Genomic DNA, 23,470 nt, shown 5'->3' with positions numbered 1-23,470 from the left:
AATAAAATATACAATAACTGTCTGCGACCGACTGCCATCGTGACAGAGTGAACGATGGATATCAGCAGAGAGCAGGTGAAAGAAAAAGTGAACCACAGCTGACGGTCGGTGTTTTTCTACGGGAGCTGTGAACGTTTCAGATGTGTTTTACAACCGGGGAGGGGTCAGGACAGAAAAGGTCTGTGGGCAATATATTGGAGCATGTGAAGGAGGGGGTGGGGGGGGGGGGGGGTGGGACACAACCTGCCTGAGGGCTAAAAGCTTTGTTCTGTGGACACACCCACACCCACACACGCACACAAACATGGCACACACACATCAACACACACCAGCCAATCCTGGTCACACATAACACTCTTGCGTGAAACTCAAACACCGGGCCCGGGCAGGACTAATGAGTTTTTTTGGTAGGAACAGATTACAAGGGAAGCGGGAACCTTTCACCACATGTGTGTTTCCGAAGGGAAAGCCCAGGTGAGACGTCAGCATTCTCCATGCAAGTCTCTGCCTGCACAGCTGGCCGTGTCGCAGTAATACCACATACAGGTTAAGGCTGGCCGGTCATTCCTCAAGCATTACTGCGACATTTCACAGACATGACCGACGACCGTTGGACCCCTGCGGCCATAAAGGAACACACTCCACACGCCACGACTAATCACTGTATGCATGCACTCAAATCCACAACGTATGTTAAGATGTGTGCGTATGTGTTTGTCCTCAGCGATTAACATTCTCCGGCTAATCTCGTGACCGAGGCCGTGCGTCGTCGGCGCTTTGCAGGGCGACTCCCAGCTCTCGGCCTTGACCCTGAGGAGGGGAAGTCGGGAGTCCTCCACACGCTGCTCATCTGTCAGCGGGCGCAAGACGAGCGGCAAGAAATACCGCCGTTAATCTTAGGAGACATTTTGGTTTGAGCGTTTTCTCGAAAGAAAAAGAAAATGAGAAGAAAACTGCACGCGAGATTCATAAATGAAAACCAGAACTTTGTTCAAAAAGCCCCTAAAATGACAAACCCACATCTTATTGCTGCAAACCAGCTCTGCTCTTCGTTTTCCAGGGCTCATTGTTATGAACAGTCCAAAAGTCTTTGCACTAAACTATGCAAAGGACTTTTTACTGGAGAGATGCTGCTTCCTCTGTCGGGAACTTTCTGCAATCGGATCCAAAGTTGTCTTAAATATTGGATTCAAATCATTGCAGCAGAAACGGCGTGCTCTGTCCTCTGGCTGCCGATGTTATGGTCTTTCGTATGTTTGTATTACAGATTTCATGATTTTGTGGCATATGTTGTGCTATTTGTCTAATGTTCCTGACCTGTAACTCAGTGTTATTGCTGACTATCATGGTCAGGACAAATAAAGAAGAGATTTTGAATCTTAATGAATTTTAGGAAATACTTTGCTTTCTTGCTGAGAGTTAAGACGAGAGGATCGATACTGCTCTCATATTTTTCGGTTAAATGTAACGCTACATATACGCCTCAGGGTTTATTTACGGGAGTCACTGGTTTTTGTTCGGATTAGCAAGATGAAACATGTTGCTTAGTGAGCGTTAGAGGTGATGGTCCGTGGGTTTTGTTACTGTTTGACAGACCGGGCTGTTTCCCTGTTTCCTGAAAAGGAACATGGAAGACGGAAAACTCAGCACACAGGAGCTGATGCAAACAGATTTTAACAAGCAGCGGGACCTGGCTTTTGTAGAGAAGCAGGTATACCTCTGCTTGTTAAAGTACAAAAGCAAAGAAAGTACATATCTTCCAAATGATTCAATGTAGTTGGGTGTTTGCGTGTGTGCTTGAGTCCCACAGAGAAAAACATCTGGGCCGGTTAGTCACTTCATGAGAACAGTAAGCGTGGCAAGATCCGCACACAGTTATTAGAGTTGACAAGTGTGGCTCCGCGCTGATAGTCGTAATAATATATTACATCTGTAATAACACCTGTGTAATGACACACTGTGATGAGATCAGCAGCCTGAAGCCAGGTTAGTGTGTAGAGAAGTCACAGCACCAACTCCTCAACGGTTTATGCTCCAGGAAACGAGATTAATGACATTGTTGTTTATTTTCCTTGATGGTAAACCTGGTGTCATATTTTAAAGTTTTCTTCAAGGGTAATGGAAGTGATTCTTTTCAGCCTGGAGGAGCTCCTGCAGCATCCAGTGCTTGACTCTACCAGTGTATAGTATTGTGTGGACCGTATGACGCTGAAACGATGAGCAGATTAGTAATGACAATAAGTTGCAGGCTGATCAGACCCGGGGCGGCTTTTTGTAATTGTTTTCAATGAGAGTGAAACATTATTACTCGCTGCGTTGCTGACTGCGTTGCTGACTGCGTTGCTGACTGCGTTGCCGACTGCGTTGCGTTTTTGCCATTGTCCAACCGGATGGAGAGAGAGGCGGGCCTTTAGTGATGACTGATGCTGGATATCCGTCACAATATAACTTTACCAACTGCACAGGGCAATGGGACCGAATGTAGCCTGTAAGGCAAAAACAACTTCTTATTGCTCAATGACATCATCATGTTCAGTTCCCATTGGAAATGACACCCGTGTGTTTGCTGGTATCGATCTTATTGAGCCGCGTCTCAAATCTCGCCTCACTCGCTGCTGCAGAGGAATGCACCGTTCGTGATTCTTGGAATAATATTTACTCTGAAGAGGAGCTAAGGCAAGAGGGAATGATTAGAGAATCATCCAAGGAAAGGAACGGGAAGAGGAGTGTGTCTTTCTGTGAAACGTCGGCTTCAAGCTGGTGCGTCTCTCTTTCTTTTTTTCTCTTTTTTTTTAGGCGGCTTCTTCTAAAATTCCACCTTTTCCTCCCCTCTCCCTCAGACAGAATAACTTCTCCTCTTGTTACATTCTGCGCTCGTTGGAGCACACACACTTTTCCATGAATCCCTCTGACACAAATGTCCTCTTTTCTTCCTGCAGAATGTTTTTCTCTCCATTTGTTGCTGCCTCCCTTTACCCCTCTGTCCCCTCCACTAACAGGGCTGTCTTCCTCCACACACCATCACACTCATCCTCACCAGCCTTCATCTCCGTTTCTTCTTTGGCTCACCTCCCTCCCCATTTTTTCTCTCCCCTCGCCCTTTAGCTTGCCCTCCCACTACTGTGTGCAGATTTTCTAAAAACAGTACTCTCTTTCACTACTACTTAATTGCGTCACTTCCTTCACTCTAACGCTTACACACAACATCACACACACACACACACACACACACACACACACACACACACACTCATCACACATCACACGCACACACTTCCCCTTTTGCCCTTCTCATTTCCTCTGTCCCTCTCTCGGTTCCCCTCTTGCTTCTACGCAACAGTAAAAACACACACATAATCACAGCCAATCACACTTGTGATGGGCCTCGGGCGCGATGTGTTATGACAAACACACCTAATAGATAATAGGATGTGTCACAATCGGTCTGGCTCACTCCCGAAATCACACACATATATACAGTACATACAAGCCTGGGCAAAGTCCTGCATTCATCAGAACTTAAACCTATCTTTAAATTATGAAAAGACATATAAGGTTGCCCCTGTAGGAGCAAACAAGGCTAAACCACAGGCTAAAGTTGGGTAAATATGTAACCCAATGAGTCAGACTGAGCTGTCACAGGACTGCTATTAGCGCTGCTGGTGCACACACAGGGCAAGTATTCTGCCAGCCCAGCTACTAAATCTGTTTTGACATGGGGACTATCACATACAGTCGGTGTAGAGACAGAAAAGAAGAAAAAGAGAGAGATGAAAGAGGGCACGAGAGTCTGCCAAGTTATCTAAAGAGAGAAAAGTCAAGAGCCCACGAGTGCCAACCCGGCCCCGCATTCAAGTGTCTACTTCCACTCGATGAGAGCCAGTTGTGGAAATAACGTGTGAGAGTGAAAATGCAGTGTGTAGGTGTGTGTGGTATTTAACTTTAATCTTATCATCCCTACAAACGCTCTCACTTAAGACAGACCTGCTATAAGTGGTCTGCTGGAATAAATAACCGGGGCCTCCAAAAAAAGTCTATTGCCTGGTGGTTATGCTTTAAACTATCCACGATACAAATACATTCAGAATATTAACAATACATCAATTAGAAAACAGTTTGGAAACCATCTCCAGGCAAAACACCCGGTCACTAAAAACTCATCATCCACAATATTCACTCTCAATCTCACATTTAATTGAGTGAAATCAAGCGTGGCATTCCTGTCTTAGTGAAACCTGAGTTACTGCGACGTCCATCTCAGTTTCCCACCTGTGTGTCGAGGGTGAATTTTCCCCATCTGTCACGACCTGTGCCTCAGGCTGCTCTTTTTTCCATTTTGCTTCTGATAATACTCGCACTGAGAAGTATGGAGCAGGTCAAAACCCCAATCATCACCAGACAGGACATTATGCCGATACACGCTGCAACGACACACATTTACACGCACTCACGCGCAGGTTCTGGCAAGTTTTGTCTTCTTACACGTATGTGCAATCAGTCAATCAGTGTATGGCTTCACTACGGAGGTGTGTATTCTGGTTGCGACCCAAAATACACACACGTCTTGGGGCTGCGGAGGCAGTTGTAGTCAGTTTCCATCTGATTGCTCAAAGACAACCGGCTACTGCTGGAGCTGGGGAATGATCTACCTACACTCTGCTGACCTTCAACTTTACGTCCGCCTAGCTGGTCCCTTCAACACACGGTATGCATATAAATCAAGCATGACTACAGGCTGAATAAAGGGGACACACACGCTAAGCAGCACGTAAGAAAGTGAACTACTGAGATGATTAGAAGGGTGTGAAGCCAATGGAATGAGTGGAATTTTTACTTTTTTCCTCATATTCATGGGTGAAGATTGTACCTGCGAGAAGCACCTGCGGTACTCCTTCTCCGGCCCAGAGCATCGAATGACTTGAGGAGCAGCTCTTCCTCCATCTCTGCCTGATTCCACTCCCAGGTGCGGGATGTGGGGGTGCTGCAGCGGGTAGATGTCGCCGGTGGGTGGGACGTGGGGGCTAAAGCCTGGTTGGAGCTCCCTGTCTCTGTGCATGGGGCTGGAGCGGTGGAGAGGAGAGGAAAAAGGTGGAGCGACGGCAGGGGAGTTGGGGCGGGAGAGAGGAGGGATGGGAGGAGGCGGCGCGGTGACGGAGTGCCAGTCAAACCTGTGGCGTTTGGGTAGGAGAGCTGGCGATGAGGAGCGTGAGAAGAAGTGAGAAGGTGGGGCTCGCTCTCTTGCCCTCCCGTGCTCTGTATTAGTTTGCGGGGGTCGGTCAACATGGCGTTGTGGGTTGCCAGTTGTGGTGGTTGTTGTGGGAACCTCCTCAGCAGCAGGTTCCTCAGAGACCTCCTCATCCTCACGCCTCGCTGGCTTCCTGTCCTCTCCATCACTCCCCGTGTCCTCGTCCTCGTCCTCGTCCTCGTTCCTGTTGTTCTCTGCATCGTCTTCATTGGGCGCAGGCGATGTTTCAGCATCAGTCCCGTTAACAGTGTGGCGAGCCTGTCGGTTGGGGCGGTGCAGAGGCAGAGAAAACGGGACCCTGCCGTACCCAAACTGACCAGGACGGATGGCGGAAGACCTGCGACACAAAATAAAGGAAGAATAAGCGAGAAGTATTTGGAGAGGAAGATTTACAGATGGATAGAAAGATCCAGAGGCAGTGACAGAGATAAAGGAAACAGTTCATGTTAGCTGTCAAACATAATCGTAACCGACGTTGAGCGAGCAGAGTAATGCAGTGCCTGTTGGTATGACAGAAGCCAGAGGTATAGATCTAATAATGCAGCAGATGCCAGTTATGGGCAAAACTCCAACCTGCAACACTCGATAAAGATAAAGAAGAAAAAAAAGAGTTTTTTATTGTCATTGTTGTTATACAACGAAATTCCGTTTGATGGCCCACAGCCAGCAAACAACAAAGATAAAAACATCACAAGAAACAACCCCTCTCTATTGCCTAAACAATGTCAGCACTTTGACTAACGGCACCTGAATGAATCCCGAGCATGGGCATCATAATGGTACTCTGAGGAATCTTTTACTGTGGTGAAGTCAACACTGTTTCTGTGTGACGGTTCCCAGAGATCCAAGAGGTTAAAGCCATGTCATCTGCACTTTTTATGCCAGCAAGGCAAAATTCACTTCCTGTGTGCAAGAGTCATTTCCCTGGAGAGGACCAGTACATGTAAAAGCTTCCGTTAACTGGAAATTGATTGAATCAGTGTTTCTCTATGGGCCTTTGATCGTTAAAAAGATGGTAACACTTTTTGAGGATGACTGACACTGCATTTATGTTGTTGATACCAGCATCAAAAACATCTGATTATGACGCATTGGCTCTTCAATTTAACAAACCAAGAATTGTGACCAAAAAAACATACAGAATGGGAAATTGTAGTGATGAAAAATGCTACTTATATCTGAGAGCAGCTCAGCTCTAATTGATTAGTTTGCTGCCTCACTCACCTCCTCGCAGGCAAACCCTCCCGATTTGGAGCAATTGACCTTCTGCTCCCGCCTCCTGCAGCCCTCGATGCTCCTGGATTGGTCGGCCTCCTGATGGTGCGTGCTGGCTGGTTGTAGCCGTGAGAAGGACCGTGATAGGGCGATCGGTACGCAGACGCGTGGTCTTGATTGGTTGGGGACAATTCTGCCTGGTAAAAAGGAGGGTTTTGATTGGCCTGTCCTGGCACCGGATCTCCTCCTCCCCCGGGGTTGGTATTCCGATACAGAGACACACCTTGGTTGTGATTGGTGGAGATCGGCGGAGAGTGATAAGGCTGGTTTTGCCCGGGGTAACGAGGAAGGTAATAGGGGCGCACAGGTGAGATGACTGGACCTCCGATGCCCCCGGGCAAATAACCTGCCCAGTTAGGTGGAGGGTGGGAGATGGGAGGAGGGGGTGGTAAACACGTCCTGCTTCTCTGTGACACGCCTACACCGCAGGTTTGCGAGCAGTCAGGCCACTCCCCCCACACAGACCACACTCCCTCCACAGGCTCCGCCTCAAACACCTGTCTGGACCGTCTGCCTGTCACCTGGCACACACACACACACACACACACACACAGAGATATGGATATTGAGAAATATGACAAAAAATCCGATACCTAAAGTAAAATAAAGAGCAGAAAAGTCTCTCATTGTATTTTTATTGAATAACGATTAAAATTATTAACTAATAACTAAATAGTTGCTAATTATTGTGTCTGTTGCTTGACTTATCAGATAATTGTTTCAGCTCTCTTAACCCTTATTTTCATGAAAGGATTTATCTTCTGATTATCTTGCTGATTAATCGATTAAAAGTTTACAAGATAACATATTCCAAGAGCTCATGGTGGCATCTTCATTTTTACCACAAATATTTGTAATCCGTCTGTGCTACGTGTTTCCTCATCACTCTCTGTCACGCCCAATAAAGATACACTGATTGTAAACAAAAGCTTGTCTGTTCGTGAGGTGACCGGTTCGTCATCAGCACCTTTTAGCATTCAGCGGAACAATAAATCTGTGAGAGACCATTAAAACATGTGTGAGTCTCTGGTTTAATCCAGCAGTCGCTTTTCACTTCTAACAAAACATGTTGTGAAAATCTGATTTAAAGTCAGTATGTTTTGTACCATTTTAAAATGTTAGGACTGAATGAAAGTGTTTTTAAGTTTGGCTGCTTAAAAAGTACTTTAATTGAATTGAATGTGCTCTGACTTAATGTAACCTTAACCCCTTTGTAAAGAAAAAGTTAAAACGGCAAGTCTTGGCATTATTTTAAAGAGGTACTAGACTTTTCTTGGCCATTGCAGAATCTAAAATATCTGGAGGGATTTATTTCTTCACAGTAACTGAGTCTGCTGTTGAGCTGCAGTCTCACGAGTTTCCTTCCTCTGAGGCCAAAATATAAATCCTGAACGTTTCATAGTTCACTCAGGCTTTGAGGAGACTCGGTCACCTGCCAGCAGCTTATGAGCAGATGGATAAATTCATATGAATGCGACAAATTTGGGGCTGATGTGGTTGTGTGTGTGTGTGTTTGTGTGTATATATAAATATATGTGTGTTTGTGAGAGAGAGCATGTATATATATGGGTGCCAGGTCCACCTTTGATGTCTTCCTCTGTGGCTACAAATACATGTTTCTCCTCTCATTTCATAACTGAAGCGTTGGCCTCGTTGGCCTCGTGGCCAACATTAGAGCTGAACAAAAGTTTCCATTCAGAAAGAACCAAAACATAAATCTGCACTCCACTTCTCCCCCTCTCTCTCTCTTTGAGTGTGTAAGTGTGTATATGGGCAGACATATGCAAGTAAACATACTGTACACACTGTATGTGGGTTTGTGGAGAGAGAAGACAGGTGTAAGAGGCATGCTTGTGTGTTTGTGTTTCTACATGTGTGTATTATCCAGATTAAAAGAGAAAGAGTTCCTCTCACTGTCTGGGGTGAAATGGCAGGAGGGTGGGAGAAAAGTAAAGAAAAATGGGTAGATGAGGGAGGGGTGGGGGAGGGGGAGGGGTATGTGTGTGTGTTGGTGATGTGTGTGTATGTTTCTAGTGAGGAGGTGTTGTCTGATGTAATGAGTGACATTAAACACACAGCTGCCACATTACTGGGACCAATAATGAGCTCCGTGCAGTGACCTGCAGCAGCCGCCGCTGACCTGGAGCTACTGGTTAAACTCCTGCCACACGGTACCAGGCCTAACTAATCCAGACCGGACGGGAGCTGCGAATACTGACGTGTACATTCAACCGAATGCTGTAATTATCCTCGACTCCATACCGGCAGTGAAGAGGTCCAGTCCTTTACCAGTTTCCCAGCAGAAGAGATAGGGGACCAAATCCAGTTATTCTTCATCCCTTTTTTTTGTAGTTAGAACAGATTTCTAATCTAAACTGAAGGATTAAGTGCTCATTTATAAATTGAGCAACTTAATCTTGTCAAATCTTCAGCAACACGTCAACGTTTTTTTTGCAAACTTGTTAGCAAACAATAGTTTCTTCCAAGAGTTACGGAGGAACAGTATCATTCACTTGGAGTTGTGTTTCTGGCCACCTGACGAATGTGAGTCCAACACTCACTCTCTTTTAGCTCTGTGTTGGTCTCCACCAGCTCCTGAGGGAAATATCTGGATTTTGAGCTGCTAATGTTAGACTAAATGTGTCTGATGTTTGGTCCTGAGGAGGGTAACATCTGCTATCTGGGGAGTAAACACTATGAGTGGTGAGAGTGAACTCAAAGAGTAACATTTCGCCCCCAAAAAATTAGCTAAACAATGACTGAAACTCACGATAAAGCTCCATAAAGCCAAAGGGAAGATTCAGGTGATAATTCCCTTGAGCTTCTTCATCCTGATCAACTCTTGTCATTTGATACATGGATATTATAAAAAATAGCAATGATAGCGGCTTTAAGTTAAATAGACTATATATAAACGTAAATACATTTTATATAAACCTAAATACATTTTATATAAACCTAAATACATTATCCGAAACAAATGCATGAACACAGCTGCTGTGTTTCATAACAGTAGATCATGTAAAGATGTTATCTATAACAACAATGTGTTGCAAAGTTTAGTGGAAGCTGATTTGAGGCTTCAGCAGTCTTTTTAGTACAAAGTGGCCTCTGTGTTTTCTTAGATGGAGTTTCCTTGCTTAGCTGCAGTGGAGGGATGCTAACACAAATAGAAATTGATACTAAAAAGACTGGAAGGTACACACCTAATTTGACTGACTCCAACTAGTGAAGCCTGACGTTGGCTTTCGCTGAAATTCTGAATGTATTTTTGCAAAGTATGAAGCCTTTGGATTTTGTCTCCCATCTCTCCCATTGGTGTTAGAGAGGGAGCACATTGGGAGCTGAATGGTTACAGTGCATGCCACACAACCAGCCAGGGATCTTGGTTCCTGCATCTCATTCATCTCTCCCCCGTTTCCATTCTGCCTCTTCACGATCCAATAAAGGTGAAAATCTCTTTGCAGCCAGAAGGAACATTTGCAGCGACTGATAAATCTTTCAGAGTGTATTTAGGGTCCAGTTAGGATTGTAATCATGTTAATCTATCCTTAAATTGTCACTTTTCATCCCTTTATCGCGGACCTCACTCATGAGGAGCTAATGACTCACCTTCCTCTTGGCTGTCTTGGCCACGGAGGTCGTGACCACCACAAAACCCCACAGGACACAAAGCCTGGAGGGATGAAGAGCAAAGGGGGAAATAAGTGGCAGGTATACACAATTTTAAACATCAGCAAGTTGTTCCATAATTGTTCCATGACCTAAATCTTGAATGTATATGTACTCTGCAAACTTACAGAGACTCCTTGTTCTCTGTTCAATGGTCATCAGCTTTCTTGAACATTTTTCTCCAAATGTAAATGTAGTTGAATGTGTTGAGTGAACAGCATATCATATGTTCCAGTGACCTAACTCTAACTTTCTTTCCCACTACAGGTGGTGTGAGGGTTCCAAATAATGGTGCACTGTGAGATAGTATTTATTTGAGGTCTGGTGTTCAAAAGATGTGGTTTATGATGTGGGATGGTGTTGAATGTCTCTTTTAATGTTGGGTTAGTGTCCTTAAACCTGACATGAAACTACTTGAGGATGCATTACATTAATGTTTTGATATTGAGTCGTCAAAGCCTTACATTTCCATTAAAAGGGGAACGTTTCAGATAAATGTACTTGTTTTAAAGAAAACCAGCAGTTGTCACAACAATCTGAAATTGCAGACACAAGTGCACGAGAAACAAGTGGAATATCACCTCTTCATCTGCCAAGAAAATAGCCTGAACATAATACTGAACGACTTGGTAAGATGGGACAATGCACCGCTCACCACGAGAACCAACACCATCACCACAACCACGAGTCCGCGAGTCCCATGCAGTCAGGGTAATTGGTGCCTTCTTCCCAGTGTGGTGCACCGCCGCGGTCTCTGGAAGCTTCCCCACATCAGACCACATAACTACCCAGAAAAACACAGACAAAGGTCCCGCACAGCCCGACACAACAGAGCCGCTCAGGCCGAAGTAAGGACCCCCTACCCGGGTCCACGTTTTCCTGGCCGCTACAGTGGCACATTGTAGAATAAACTCAGAGCCGCGGGGACAGAGGGAACGAGAGAGGGAGGCAGAGATATGCGACAGAGGGGGAAACTCACAGCAATCCGCCCTCAGGAGAAAGACTTTAACCCTAACCCAGATGTCTTCGGGTACATTCCTATCGCACATCCTGCGCAGCGCAGCGCGCAACAAGAAGGCGTCGCGCGTAAAAGTCCAAACTTCGCCGCAAAAACAACAACACTTGATCGAATCTCTTCCACGCGCCACATGAGCACCGTGCCCGCTCCGAGGAGGATGCAGCCCCCCGTGTGATGTGTGTGTGCCTAGCGGGCTGGGAGAGGCAGCAGGTTGCATCTGTACAAGTCAAAGTTTTACCTGCATAGTAAACCGAGCCGCATGCTCCTCCGAGAGTCCTCACTCCGCGACTAATACAAGCTATTGATTATCAGTCCGGGTCCAGTGATCGGGTTGTGGTCTGTTCCGGTCTGTGTTGGTCCTGAAATAAATGTGGTGAAATCCTGCGAGGGCTTCTTCAGCTCTCTCTCTCTCTCTCTCTCTCTCTCTCTCTCTCTCTCTCTCTCTCTCTCTCTCTCTCTCTCTCTCTCTCTCCCTCTCCCTCTCTCTCTGTCCCCTTCCTCTTGTCACAGTCACTCCCCGTGATTTTAGGAAAGTGGGAAGGGTTCTGTTTTTTCACTCTCTTTCAGTCCCGTTCACTCGACAACTTTTTTGGGGGTCCTTATTATAAACTGGTGTGACGCCTGGCAGCCATGGGGCCAGAGGGAAGAGAAAAGGGAGACAGGAGACACAAAATGAACAGATTACACAACTCTCCCCGTCTCTCTCTTTCACACGCATGAACCACACACTCCCACAGCCTCTTTCTCTCTCTCTCTCTCTCTCTCTCTCTCTCTCTCTCTCTCTCTCTCTCTCTCTCTCTCTCTATCACACACACCTCTATGGGCCCTGATTAAGCTATAATAACTCTCTTCTTCTGATCTCTCACTGTTAGAAACAGCTCTGAGTTGGCAGCATCTGCAGCCGGGAAGCTTACAGATTTATGGGCCTACATGTGCCAGTACAAACACCAATTGTTCTGTAACAAAGTGGGAAATGAATGTGGAAAGTGGAAATTGATTTTTATATTTTGCATAAATGAAATATTGCTGTTGACTCACTGGCAGCATGTAGTTGCCGTGCAAAAGATATTTTTGAATGATGTAAGCATTGCTGCCTATTCTCATAACTGTTTAATCACATAAGTGCTCGAAAACAGACGTGCCCCACCAGATAACTACACCCAAGAGACAAAAGAGACAAGCCACTTCTGAGCAGGAATGATGACTCTGTGTGTGTGTGTGTGTGTGTGTGTGTGCGTGTGTGTGTGTGTGTGTGTGTGTGTGTGCGTGTGTGTGTGTGTGTGTGTGTGTGTGTGTGTGTGTGTGTGGGCTGTGAACTCGTCTTGGTTTTGGTCTGAAGCAGATGTTAAAACTGCCTGATGCCAACTTGTTTACACAATATTTATTTGGTTGTAAGCCACCAACCTTCTCAGTCTAAAACAGACCAAAGACCAAAGACAGGCCACAGGGTACGTTTGGGGGGTGAAGAGTGACACAGAGGTGGGGAGGAAACAGTGAAAAGTTCTTCAGGGGACAATGAGCTTTACTTGCTTTTGTGTTGAAATAAGCTTTTATCCCCCCCAAAAATGTCTAAATATTGAGGTTGTGTGATTTACATTTACTGTTTTCATGCATAAAATAGTTTGTGTGCGTTGGCTAACTTGAGAGAAATAGAAAGTGAGTCCCACACAAAATGGGAGTGGCTGTTTCATTTCTAAAATGTGAGTAAAGAAGGTAGGATGGACTAGACTCTTTCTTTTTATTTCTCTAATATTATAATATAATAGAATATAATCATAATAAGCATTTTATAACTTTTGTTGTAAACATGAAGGTCTGAACATCTGATCTAAAAATCTTTCTGAATTGGCTTTACTTTTGGACTCTGTTGCATTGTTTAACGTGCATGCGCTGCCTTCTGGGTCTGGTCTATATTAATTAATGATGGCCGTATGCATGAGAAATGATTAAAACATCATCTTCATCAAGAAAGAGAGAACACATATGATCAGTATGAACATAGAGGCTGAAGAAAGAGGGAACGATGATAGTAAAAGAGTCAGATGAAATATGGATGGATGGTGAAAAAAAGTACTGGAAAGTGAAACTAATGTGGTACTAAAAACATTGTTTACTACTCAGGAGATCAGAGTCCGACTCATCAACATAACATTTCCCACCCTGCTGCCACTGAGAAGAGAGGCGAGAAGGTGGAAATGTGAGAGAGTGGACGGGAGGGCGGTTACGCAGTGAGTTATGGTCGAACACACACTCCGGGGTTGGGACGTCCCAGGGCCAAGCTGCTGCTGCTTTTCTTGGACAGGCAACCTACAACACGGACACAGCGATGGTGAAGGAGATTTAAGACTTCAAAGCCCGCTGCGAGCCAACAACTTAAAACCTAAACCACATTACGGAGCGGGCTCAAGATCTGATCTTTCAAAATAAAAGTTAACGTTGAAGGCGTACCCGGAATGATGAGGGTAGATTCCAGAGGTTAACGCACATGCATAGACACATATAGCAGGGTCGGGTGTGTGTGTGTGATTAGTGAAATGGATATCGCTGTACTTCTAAGCAGCATGTCTATCAGTAACTACAATTAGCCAGAGGTCATTGCCATGGCCAGCAGTGGTCCGTGACCACTTATAGACCTCTGCTCCACTCCTCCCTCCCCCCTTTCTTCTCACTCTTTCTCTGGATCCCTGAGAAGCAATAACTAATGTGTTGGCCTGCCGACACGCAACACCAACCACAGAATCCTGATTAGCAAAAGGTCTGTATCAAGTATGCATCACAACATACAGATGTGTGTGTGTGTGTGTGTGTCCGGGGAGGCCCATATGTAGCAGCAGAACTGTTATGCGTCTCGGGCGGCTGACTTGAGTAATAGCCCCGCAGATCAGAGTAGCGGGGCCCCGTGGGAGTGATACATCACTCGAAAAACTCCTTGCACAACCTGCCTCCAAAAAACACACAGACATACACAAACACACTGACACACACACACACACCCCGGCCTCGGGCCCAGTAAGCCCGCGACCCTTTTACTGTTAAAGTTAATGAGGCCTCCGAGCTTCTCTGCAGGCTGTGGAGATAGCAGCGAGACAGAGTGACTTAAATAGGTCAAACAGAGGGGACGAGTATGAAGACCCATCTGATGGTTATCATTAATAACCTTTCCAGACCACAGGCCCCAGTGATCCCTGTTCATGTAACAGCGTTAAAGACAGGAAAGCTCAGTTAAAACTCACTTATACCCAGCGAGAAGAGTCGGGGATGAAACATCGTCTTTATTTAAGACGGAGGAGAGGCTGCTTCCATGCAGGTATGTGACGATCAGTCTGTCTGATGGTCTACCACGTTGGTCCAGACTGAAATATCTCAAAAACTCTGCGATGGATTGGCCTAGATGCACCAAACCGACATCAAAGAACTAACACCGACGAAGTGCGTCTGTTGCGTCTCCTTCATGCCGCTTGTGTCTTGGCCAATAAGTTGCACTTGAACATACCGCCAACCACCAACGAGCACGTCTGTTCTGCACCTGTGTGAGAGGAAATAACTCTCCATACCAGCAGATAGCAGGAGTCTGTATTGGTCCTTTAAAAAGGGAGACTGGAAGACCCAGGACCGTTGTTATGATGAATCAAAGCAGCATTTGCCCACCATTTTAACACCACTCTGGCTCACCACTTCATTCCAGATTGTAATGTTGTTAGTGTATTGTATTGATCAGAGGAACCGTTAAGTAGATTGATTTCTCTCACAGACGAGCTCTGCCACTGATTCAACCTGATGGGCAGACGAGTGCCAACGGGGGCATAACGGGGCAGACAGACACTCACCGACTGTCTGACATGGCTCAGGGCCTTAATGGATGAAATGATGTACAAACAAGTCATGGTCTCCAGATGATAAAGCTAGACTACTTTGGTGATCCCTGAAATGTGTCAGTCATTCCTTGTTTAACAGCAGGTCAACGTGTTCACTTGTCCAGTGAAATATAGCTCAAGATCTACAAGAAAGATTGGCACACATTTTGGTTAAAGCATTAATGGTTCCCAGGGTATGAAGCCTAATCACTGACTTTAGGCTTTTTCGTCGAGCGGTATCACATAATCCTCATCTTTAGGCCAGTGCATCAAAGGTGCATTGACTTGCTGGTTATCCAGTAGCAATGGGGTTAGGTCAACATGGAAGCCAAACAAAGAACCAAAAAGGTGAAAACACAAGATGGATTATTTTTAAATTTAGGTTTAAAAGGTTTTTTCTTTTCCTGTGTTGTCTGGTTTTGTAAATGTGGCAGCCGTCTGCAGCACACATGAACATTACATGAAATGTTAGCTCATGCCTTCACGAATGTCTTCACACTTTGCCTGTGCACGTCAGAAGTATGTTCCAGGCTTAAGGCAGTAGCATATAATTCATCATAAAGCACATGAAGGTGACAGATTTTAATTTGGACCTTGTGCAATCCAAACATTGAGATAGAGACGGATTTACACTGTATCTGTGAAGGCTTCTGACTAAGCAGAGAGTCCTGACCCAAACAGTACAGACGGCCTCAGAAGCCTCGAGTAGAGACGAGAGAGAGACTGACAGACGGGGACACAAAGGGAGTGAAAAGAAAGGCTGGAGCAGAAAGGGGATGAAAGGGAATGTGAGAGAAAGAGGTAATGGCAGATTAGACGGCAACTGAGCAAGTGTAAAGGAGAGTGAAAGAGAACGAACGCAGGAAGGGGGTGCGATTTGTCTGGCTCGGATGAAGTCAATATTTGCTCCATTCCACCGATCCTGTGCCACGGTCCGGATCAAAGCGGCGCATGTGTGCTCGGAAAAAAAGGCCGGAGAAGAAAGTGGCAAAAACATTTTAGTTCTGGGAAAACTGTAAGATCATCATCATTTTGGATGATAATAAAAATATAAAAGTTTAATAAGCGGTAAAAGACGTAGATAAGGGGATTGACGGGTATAGCGCTCTAATGAGGAGTTACAGTCGACCCTGGCGAGACTAGGACATGAGAGGGGTCAGCTCAGTTGGACCCTAATTGGCTGACGAAACTGCTGAAATAACCTTGTTCCAATTATTCACACAAAGAACAATTGTTACTCATTCAGAGAATCTACTGGGCCACTTATGTACACATCACAACAATAAACAACAGTGTCTATGTGTGTGAACGGGCATGTACTGTAAGATATGGCTTGGCACGGTGCAGCCATGTTTGGCATCGGACACACCCGCCCACAAGGGATCTCAAAAGCAGAACGACGCAGCTGCGTAATAAATGCTTCGGTATGTTTATGGCCGATTGGTTTTAGACGACTGCTGCTGGTTTATAAAGCACTGAGTGCTTTAGGGCCTCCATACGTTTGTGTTCTGCTGCACCCTTATGAACCATCCCGACCCCGCAGGTCTACTTTCTGTTCCCAGAGTCAGAACTAAACATGGAGAAGCAGCGTTCAGTTCTTCTGCTCCACATATCTGGAACAAGGTCCCTGAAAGCTGCAGGTCTGCTGAGACCCTCAGAGACCCTCAGAGACCCTCAGAGACCCTCAGCTCATTTAAATCCAGACTGAAGACTTTTCTGTTTGCTGTTGCCTTTTAATTGAACAAGATTCAAGGATATCAATCAATTTCTGCAGCTCTCTACTGCATTTTATTGTTGTAACTGCACTACAACTGTTCTTTGCTTTTTGACAGTTTTTAATGTTTTAACGAAGGTTTTTAATTGTTTTTAAATCTACTTTTCTTTTGCATTATGTCTTGATGCTTTTAATGGTTGCAGCACTTTGAATTGCCTTGTTGTTGAAATGTGCTGTACAAAGAAACTTGCCTTGCCTCACTGTGTGTTGTATCGCAGCCTGAATTTCAATTAACTGCTGCTGATAGTAAATTCCTGTCATTCATGAGATCTTGGTCAATGATGACAGATCTGACATCAGGAATGTATTGTCATTACTTTTAGATTGCTGTGCCATGCTTGACGGATAAAAGTGTTGTGAACTTAAAAATGGGCGAATGGAACGAGAGCAGCAGGCTTTTTTGTCACAAATCTATGTTCTTGCTTTTAATACTGCTACTACCACTAACAGTAATAATCACGATAATTAAAATAATTTGCGATATGGAGAAAGCTTTGCTGAATTATTGAAACTTGAAAGTCCATATAAGAGTTTATAGTCTGCAGTCCCGCTCTGTGAGGCAGTACGCAGGAATAATATTGATTATGTTCACTGGCGTAGTTTAATAGTGTAGCGGGTTTGCAATTTGATGCAAATACAAAGTGCCGCTGAGGCTGATGGGAATATCATTAGTTTTTAGATTATAGCGTATAAAAGGAAAAGTTACGTGATCTCTGTGGAGACCTAACTCAGCTAAAAGGTTATTACAATTCATCCGGAGTGGGGCATAAACATTTCCACTAAATGTCACAGCAATATTAGATTAGATTAGAAAACTTTATTAATCCCCTTTGGAGAAACTCATTTCCCCACTGGGGATTAATAAAGTTTAATATATATATATCTGATAGTTGAGGAGCTATTTCAGTGTTAAACAGACAGACATCACCATCTACAGAGATACTAGATCACTAGCATGATTTAAAAGGTCTGTTAAACTCTAAAAATGCTATTTGTTCTCAATTGTAATCAGTTTAAAAAGACAAACTACCAAAGCCTTTCCTAGCTACTTATTTATGTACATAAACCCTTTCCAGATTAACCCGCTGTGGCAGCTCCGGGGCAGAAATGTACCGTCCGCCCCAATTGTTGTGTGAAGGGGCCCGAATGTCTTCACAACAGAGAGAGAAGAGAGGATAATAATGCAGGACTCTGAGAGGCCCCTGTCCATTCGGTTGATACTGAGTCTGAATGTTGCATATTCCCACAGAAATTAGCATTTAATCAAATGACCGAATGACAACTGAAACAAGGTGAATTTGGGGAGCCTCTTTATTTGGGGCCCTGCGGCAGTGGACTGGCCTTCTGGAATTGTAATCCAACCTCAATAGAAACAATTCTCCCTAAATATTATGTCTATGTTTCTTAATACTGGGTGAAACATCGACGATTAAAAAAGAACAACAACGTGTATATATCAAAATATTGTTTAAAGAGAAAGGTAAACATTTTGGGAAAATACGTGTTTTTGCTTTCTTGACGAAAGTCAGATGAGAAGACTCCTCCCTCATGTCTGTAATAACCTGCAGGGAAACTTTGGCTTTTGGATGAATTAATCAAAGAAGATCTGTCTAGTGAGCATTAGAGCTGCAGGTAAGCAGGCTTTTCACTTTTGGACAGAGCCAGGCTAGCTGTTTCCCCCTGTTTACAGTCGTTATGCTAAGCTAAGCTAACCAGCTGCTTGCTGTAGATTTAATGGAGAGATATGAGAATGGTTGCAACTTTTTACACATCAACATCTAAATCTCGGCAAGAAGGTGAATGAGCATATTTCCCAAAATGTTGGACTATTCCTTTAATTTACAAGAGCTTTAGATTTAGTAACATTCCCTTTAAAATAAGAAAACGTGTTTATTGTATCTTTATGTAATCTGCAACTCAAACACAATACAACTACTCATAAAAAGACATGCATGGACACACACACACACACACACACACACATAAATGGTTGTTTGAACCATACCACATGCCTTACGACATACCATATGTCGTATGGCATGTGGTCTGTCGTATGGCAGCACCTCCTCTCCTCCTTTATTCTTCTGTGGACTGACCGGTCTGTCTCTCCTTCTCTCGGCCAGGTTTAAGTTTCAGTGGCGTCCACAAGCAGGAATCCTGAAAACAACCTGAGGTCAAAGTGTGAGGTCAGCCTCTCCTCCTCTTACGCCCCAAGGCTTCACTAGTCTCCGCTCAACATACTGAGATGAGGAATGGGATTGAACGTTTATTCAACATGCACTGGATACTGCATGCGAAGCAGATCATGTGGGGCTGAATGTCTGTATTAACAGCTTCGATTGTGGCTTTGATTACAGCTATAGATGGAAAAGAAACCATAAATCAACTTCCTACCATCAATGTTATCTTTAATAACTTCTGGTTTGCCAACAGTCTAATTGAACCTAATATATTTCCATGAGTGTGCAGTGATGAATGACTTTCCAGTAAAAATCACATCATTTGGATTTCCCTCTAATCCTAAATATTCTCTTGCAGCTATCAGTTTTCAACTTTAAGTAGTTAACTTGCTTAAGGATGCACATCCCGCCCTCAGGTTCTCTGTCAGCCCCATGATTCCTTGAGTCTGGCTTGGTCCTTTTGTGGTTCTTTTGTGTCATGTAAGTTTTAAACAACGCGAGCAGCAGTGTGGGATGTCAGTGCATGGGCGTCTTCCACATGTGTTGGCACAAAGTCATGCATGCAAATTCAAAACTGATGCTTTCCTCCCAAACCTTCCCTTCTTCTCCCCCTCATGCAAAATGTAAGACTTTACAGTGAGTTGCTGCGGAATGGCAACTGTAAATATTTGTGAATTTACAGAGGGGTTGGTTTATTCTTCTTGCTTACTAAACTGGCCGGGGCGTCAACATGACCTCTGACCTTCCCCTGAACCCATAAACTCCTCCCTCCTGAGAGCGATTCGGCAAGAACAATAAAGCAAATGCCTTTATTCGCACCGAGAGACTTTCTTTCTCTCACTTCTGTCTGCTCCCTCTTCTCTCTAGGTATCCCCCACTCTGATGAGAGCAGGAGTGGAAATCAGGTCAGCAGTGTGTGGAGCATAGCAGACATACTTGGGAGCAGACTGAAGCCAGGCTGAGACTGCACGCTGACTGTACCCTACTGTGCTTGGTTGTGAGTTATCTGTGTGTCTTTGTGAGTGTGACTTCCACGGCCGGGCTCAGTCACCAGCTCTGTGTGGGTGCGTGCACGCAGGAGCATCTATTACCTTTCAATGCATCTGAAGCCAAGTGCAAGCACACGCCTGACTCTTAAGGTGTGAACTGCACAGCGGGGGATTAAAGTGGAGACCGTCTGACGGGTTGAGAGAGCAGCCAGATCAAATAAGGAGCAACATACTCTAACAAACTCTTTTCTATGAAGTTGAGACAGAGTTACTGGAACCAGAACAGTGATGGGAAAGGGAAAGAGGACGAGTGGGAATGAGAGCTGAGCCTGTCGGCCAGGCAGTGTGGGTGGCCTGAGGTTTTGGGGTTTAAGAAGACATATTTCTAACAACTTTATTCTGCTGTTTTACGTCAAAAAAACAGTTTTGCTTGATTGTTGCTTGGCGCTGTGAACAAGCAAATGCCCAGCTGTGGTTTTATGTGTGTGTGTGTGTGTGTGTGTAGTGCTGCACTGCTGTCATTTATTTGCATCAAATACATTTACCCCCGGCCCACCTGTTGACCGAGCAAATAATCAAGTGTATATTCCCTCAGGTGGTAATTTACAAGCCCCTATCCGAACAATACCGAGTTAAACACACACTCACACACATACACACACACACATGGAGCCTGAATATTGGAGGTGAACTATACATCCAAATCCGTATGTGTGTGTGTTGTGAAGAGGTCAGCGAAGGGTCTTGTCCCACAGATATTATTTTCAGTGGCTTCACTTTTAAGGGCACCCCACACACACACACACACACCATACACACACACAATGCATGAGCACACACTCTGACACACACACACACACACACACAATGCATGAGCACAGACTCTGTCATACATACACACACACGCACACACACACACACAATGCAAGAGCACACACTCTGACACACACACACACACACACACAATGCATGAGCACAGACACACACACACACATACACACACACAATGCACGAGCACACACTCTGACACACACACACAATGCATGAGCACAGACACACACACACACATACACACACACACACACAATGCACGAGCACACACTCTGACACACACACACAATGCATGAGCACAGACTCTGACACACACCCACACACACCCACACACACACACACAATGCATGAGCACAGACACACACACACGCATACACACACACAATGCACGAGCACACACTCTGACACACACACACACACACACAATGCATGAGCACACACACACACACACACACATACACACACACACACAATGCACGAGCACACACTCTGACACACACACACACACACACACACACACGCACGCACGCACGCACGCACGCACACACAAACACACACACACACACACAATGCATGAGCACAGACTCTGTCACACACACACACACACACACACACAATGCATGAGCACACACACACACACACACAAATACAATGCACAAGCACACACTCTGACACACACACACAGAGGGGTTATTTATAACGGGGTGGAAAGGGAAGGCCGCCCGGCCTCACAGCGCCTATTTTGGGAGCTGGAGCCTTCCATCAGTCCCACTGACAGTTCCTCAGTGATACCAGGAGAACAATGCAGAGCTGCCTGTTTATCTTCCTCTGGCCAGCCTGTCAGGCTCTGCCTCCCTGCCTGGTCACCGTCACCCTGCCTCCCTCCAGGAAAACTGGACATCTCAAAATATGTCACTTCAAAACTGCTGTTAGGCTCCCGAAATGCGTCTCTATTAGGAAATACTTTCTCAACCCACTGATGTTGTAGCGAACACGTAAATCTCCTGAAAACATTGCTCCAAATCTATACTTCTCTAACACAGATATTCATGCCTGAATATGCAGAAACAAAACATAAAAAAACATCAGACATAATTTGATAAAGCGTTCCATCGACAGAAAATTAATCAGCAACTATTTTGATGACCAAATAATTGTTTTAGTAATAAAAGTGCAGATCCTAAACATTTGCTGTTTTTAACTTCTCAAATGTGACAATTTGTCATAAATGATAGTACACTGAATATTTTTTGGTTTGGGATTATTATTCGGACAAAACAAGACATTTGAAGATGCCAATTTGGGAACATTTTTCAGACATTTTATAGGAAAAACAATGAATCGAGAAAGGATGAAAATAATCATTAATGATTGACAATGAACGTATAACCAACTGCCATCAAACTCTGATTAAAATGTTGCCAAATCCTGATTGGTGCACGTATGAGACCTCAACTTCCCATTGAAAAGAATATAGAGAAATAGAGAAACAGATATTTTCCCATGTGAAATAACAAAACTTGAAGAACTCCATCACTCTTAGAAAGAAGCAACTTTAAAGAGATGGACAGTTCTTCATGGTCTTCCCATGAGGACTTTGCTCTTATATTAAACGCCTGTAGATATCCACCTCTGCCGCCCTGAATTAATTATCGTTATTGTCTCACAATATACAAAAAGCTTTTTTTCTTTACTGTCCCCCCAGCAGCTTTCTTTCTCGGTAAACCTCTTTGGCTAAAAATAATTTCCTATGAACTCTGAGCGACCAGTTGAATGAAGGATTGCTTTGTATGTGTGTGCGTGTGTGTGTGTGTGTACAAAGTACAGATAGTTTGGGTAGAGGGTGGGAGCAGTAAGCCTGATTTTTTTATCTATTAAGTCAAGATGTCAGTGTTTACTGGTGCAAGTGGTCTGTGTCATCACTACGCAACTACTGTGCACAACCGGCTGGTAGCTGTGCTGCAGGAGTACTATCAAAATACATCTTGATATAGTATGATATCAATAATAAATATGTGACAAAGAACTTATAGGGTCAATTCACCCACATTCCAAAACATTTTTTCTTTATTGCACATGGGAGACACCCTTTAGACATATTTTTGAGTGAATTTTTTTTTGGTGAAATATCGATGGATTACCATTAAATTTGGTCCAGACATGCATGTCCTCTCAGGATGAATTGTAACTCTGTCCCCAAACATTTCATTCAAATCCATTAAATTCAGACAGACAGAAATCTCAAATGGCCATCTCAAAACCCCAAATAACTGCATGCTCACTCAAGCTACAAAAGGGTGAACTGGCCCTTTAAGCCCATACTGTTGCATCTCAGGTCTTCAGATGTGCGCCTGTCATTCCCCCACTGAACATAAATAGCATCATACTGCCAGTAAATATATATTTTAGGATTTAGTAGCATTTCTAAATACATACACAAGCTCCCCTCTTGAAAGTACAAACATTTTATGACCTCTGTCGGTTTTAAACATGGACATCCTTGATTTTGGTCTAATCTGCGCTCATTTAAGACCCTCTTTCGATCCAAGGTGACCCGTGACTGATTCACAGCGGAGGCGTCTTCATGAACCGGCCTCACCTTTCCTCTAAGGCCTACTGAATAATCCACTCC

At 44.5% G+C, this 23,470-nt stretch overlaps 1 protein-coding gene across 1 annotated transcript in view; it reads right to left on the bottom strand.

Moving 5' to 3' along the window:
- adamtsl4 (ADAMTS-like 4) overlaps positions 1–11,845 on the bottom strand; it is a 30,706-nt gene extending 18,861 nt beyond the window's left edge. Inside the window, exons 1-4 of the mRNA XM_034553152.1 lie at positions 11,449–11,845; positions 10,133–10,196; positions 6,470–7,041; positions 4,868–5,582 (exon numbers count right to left, since the gene is read on the bottom strand). Coding sequence (XP_034409043.1) covers positions 4,868–5,582; positions 6,470–7,041; positions 10,133–10,196; positions 11,449–11,471 — 1,374 coding nt within the window. The 5' untranslated portion in view covers positions 11,472–11,845. The remainder of the gene's footprint in view (positions 1–4,867; positions 5,583–6,469; positions 7,042–10,132; positions 10,197–11,448) is intronic.
- Between the last annotated feature and the right edge of the window lie 11,625 nt (positions 11,846–23,470).

Source organism: Cyclopterus lumpus, chromosome 16 (assembly GCF_009769545.1).
Source record: "Cyclopterus lumpus isolate fCycLum1 chromosome 16, fCycLum1.pri, whole genome shotgun sequence".
Classification (NCBI taxonomy): domain Eukaryota; kingdom Metazoa; phylum Chordata; class Actinopteri; order Perciformes; family Cyclopteridae; genus Cyclopterus; species Cyclopterus lumpus.
The sequence above is the reverse complement of the archived record's forward strand: the minus strand, read 5'-3'. Positions and strand labels throughout refer to the sequence as shown.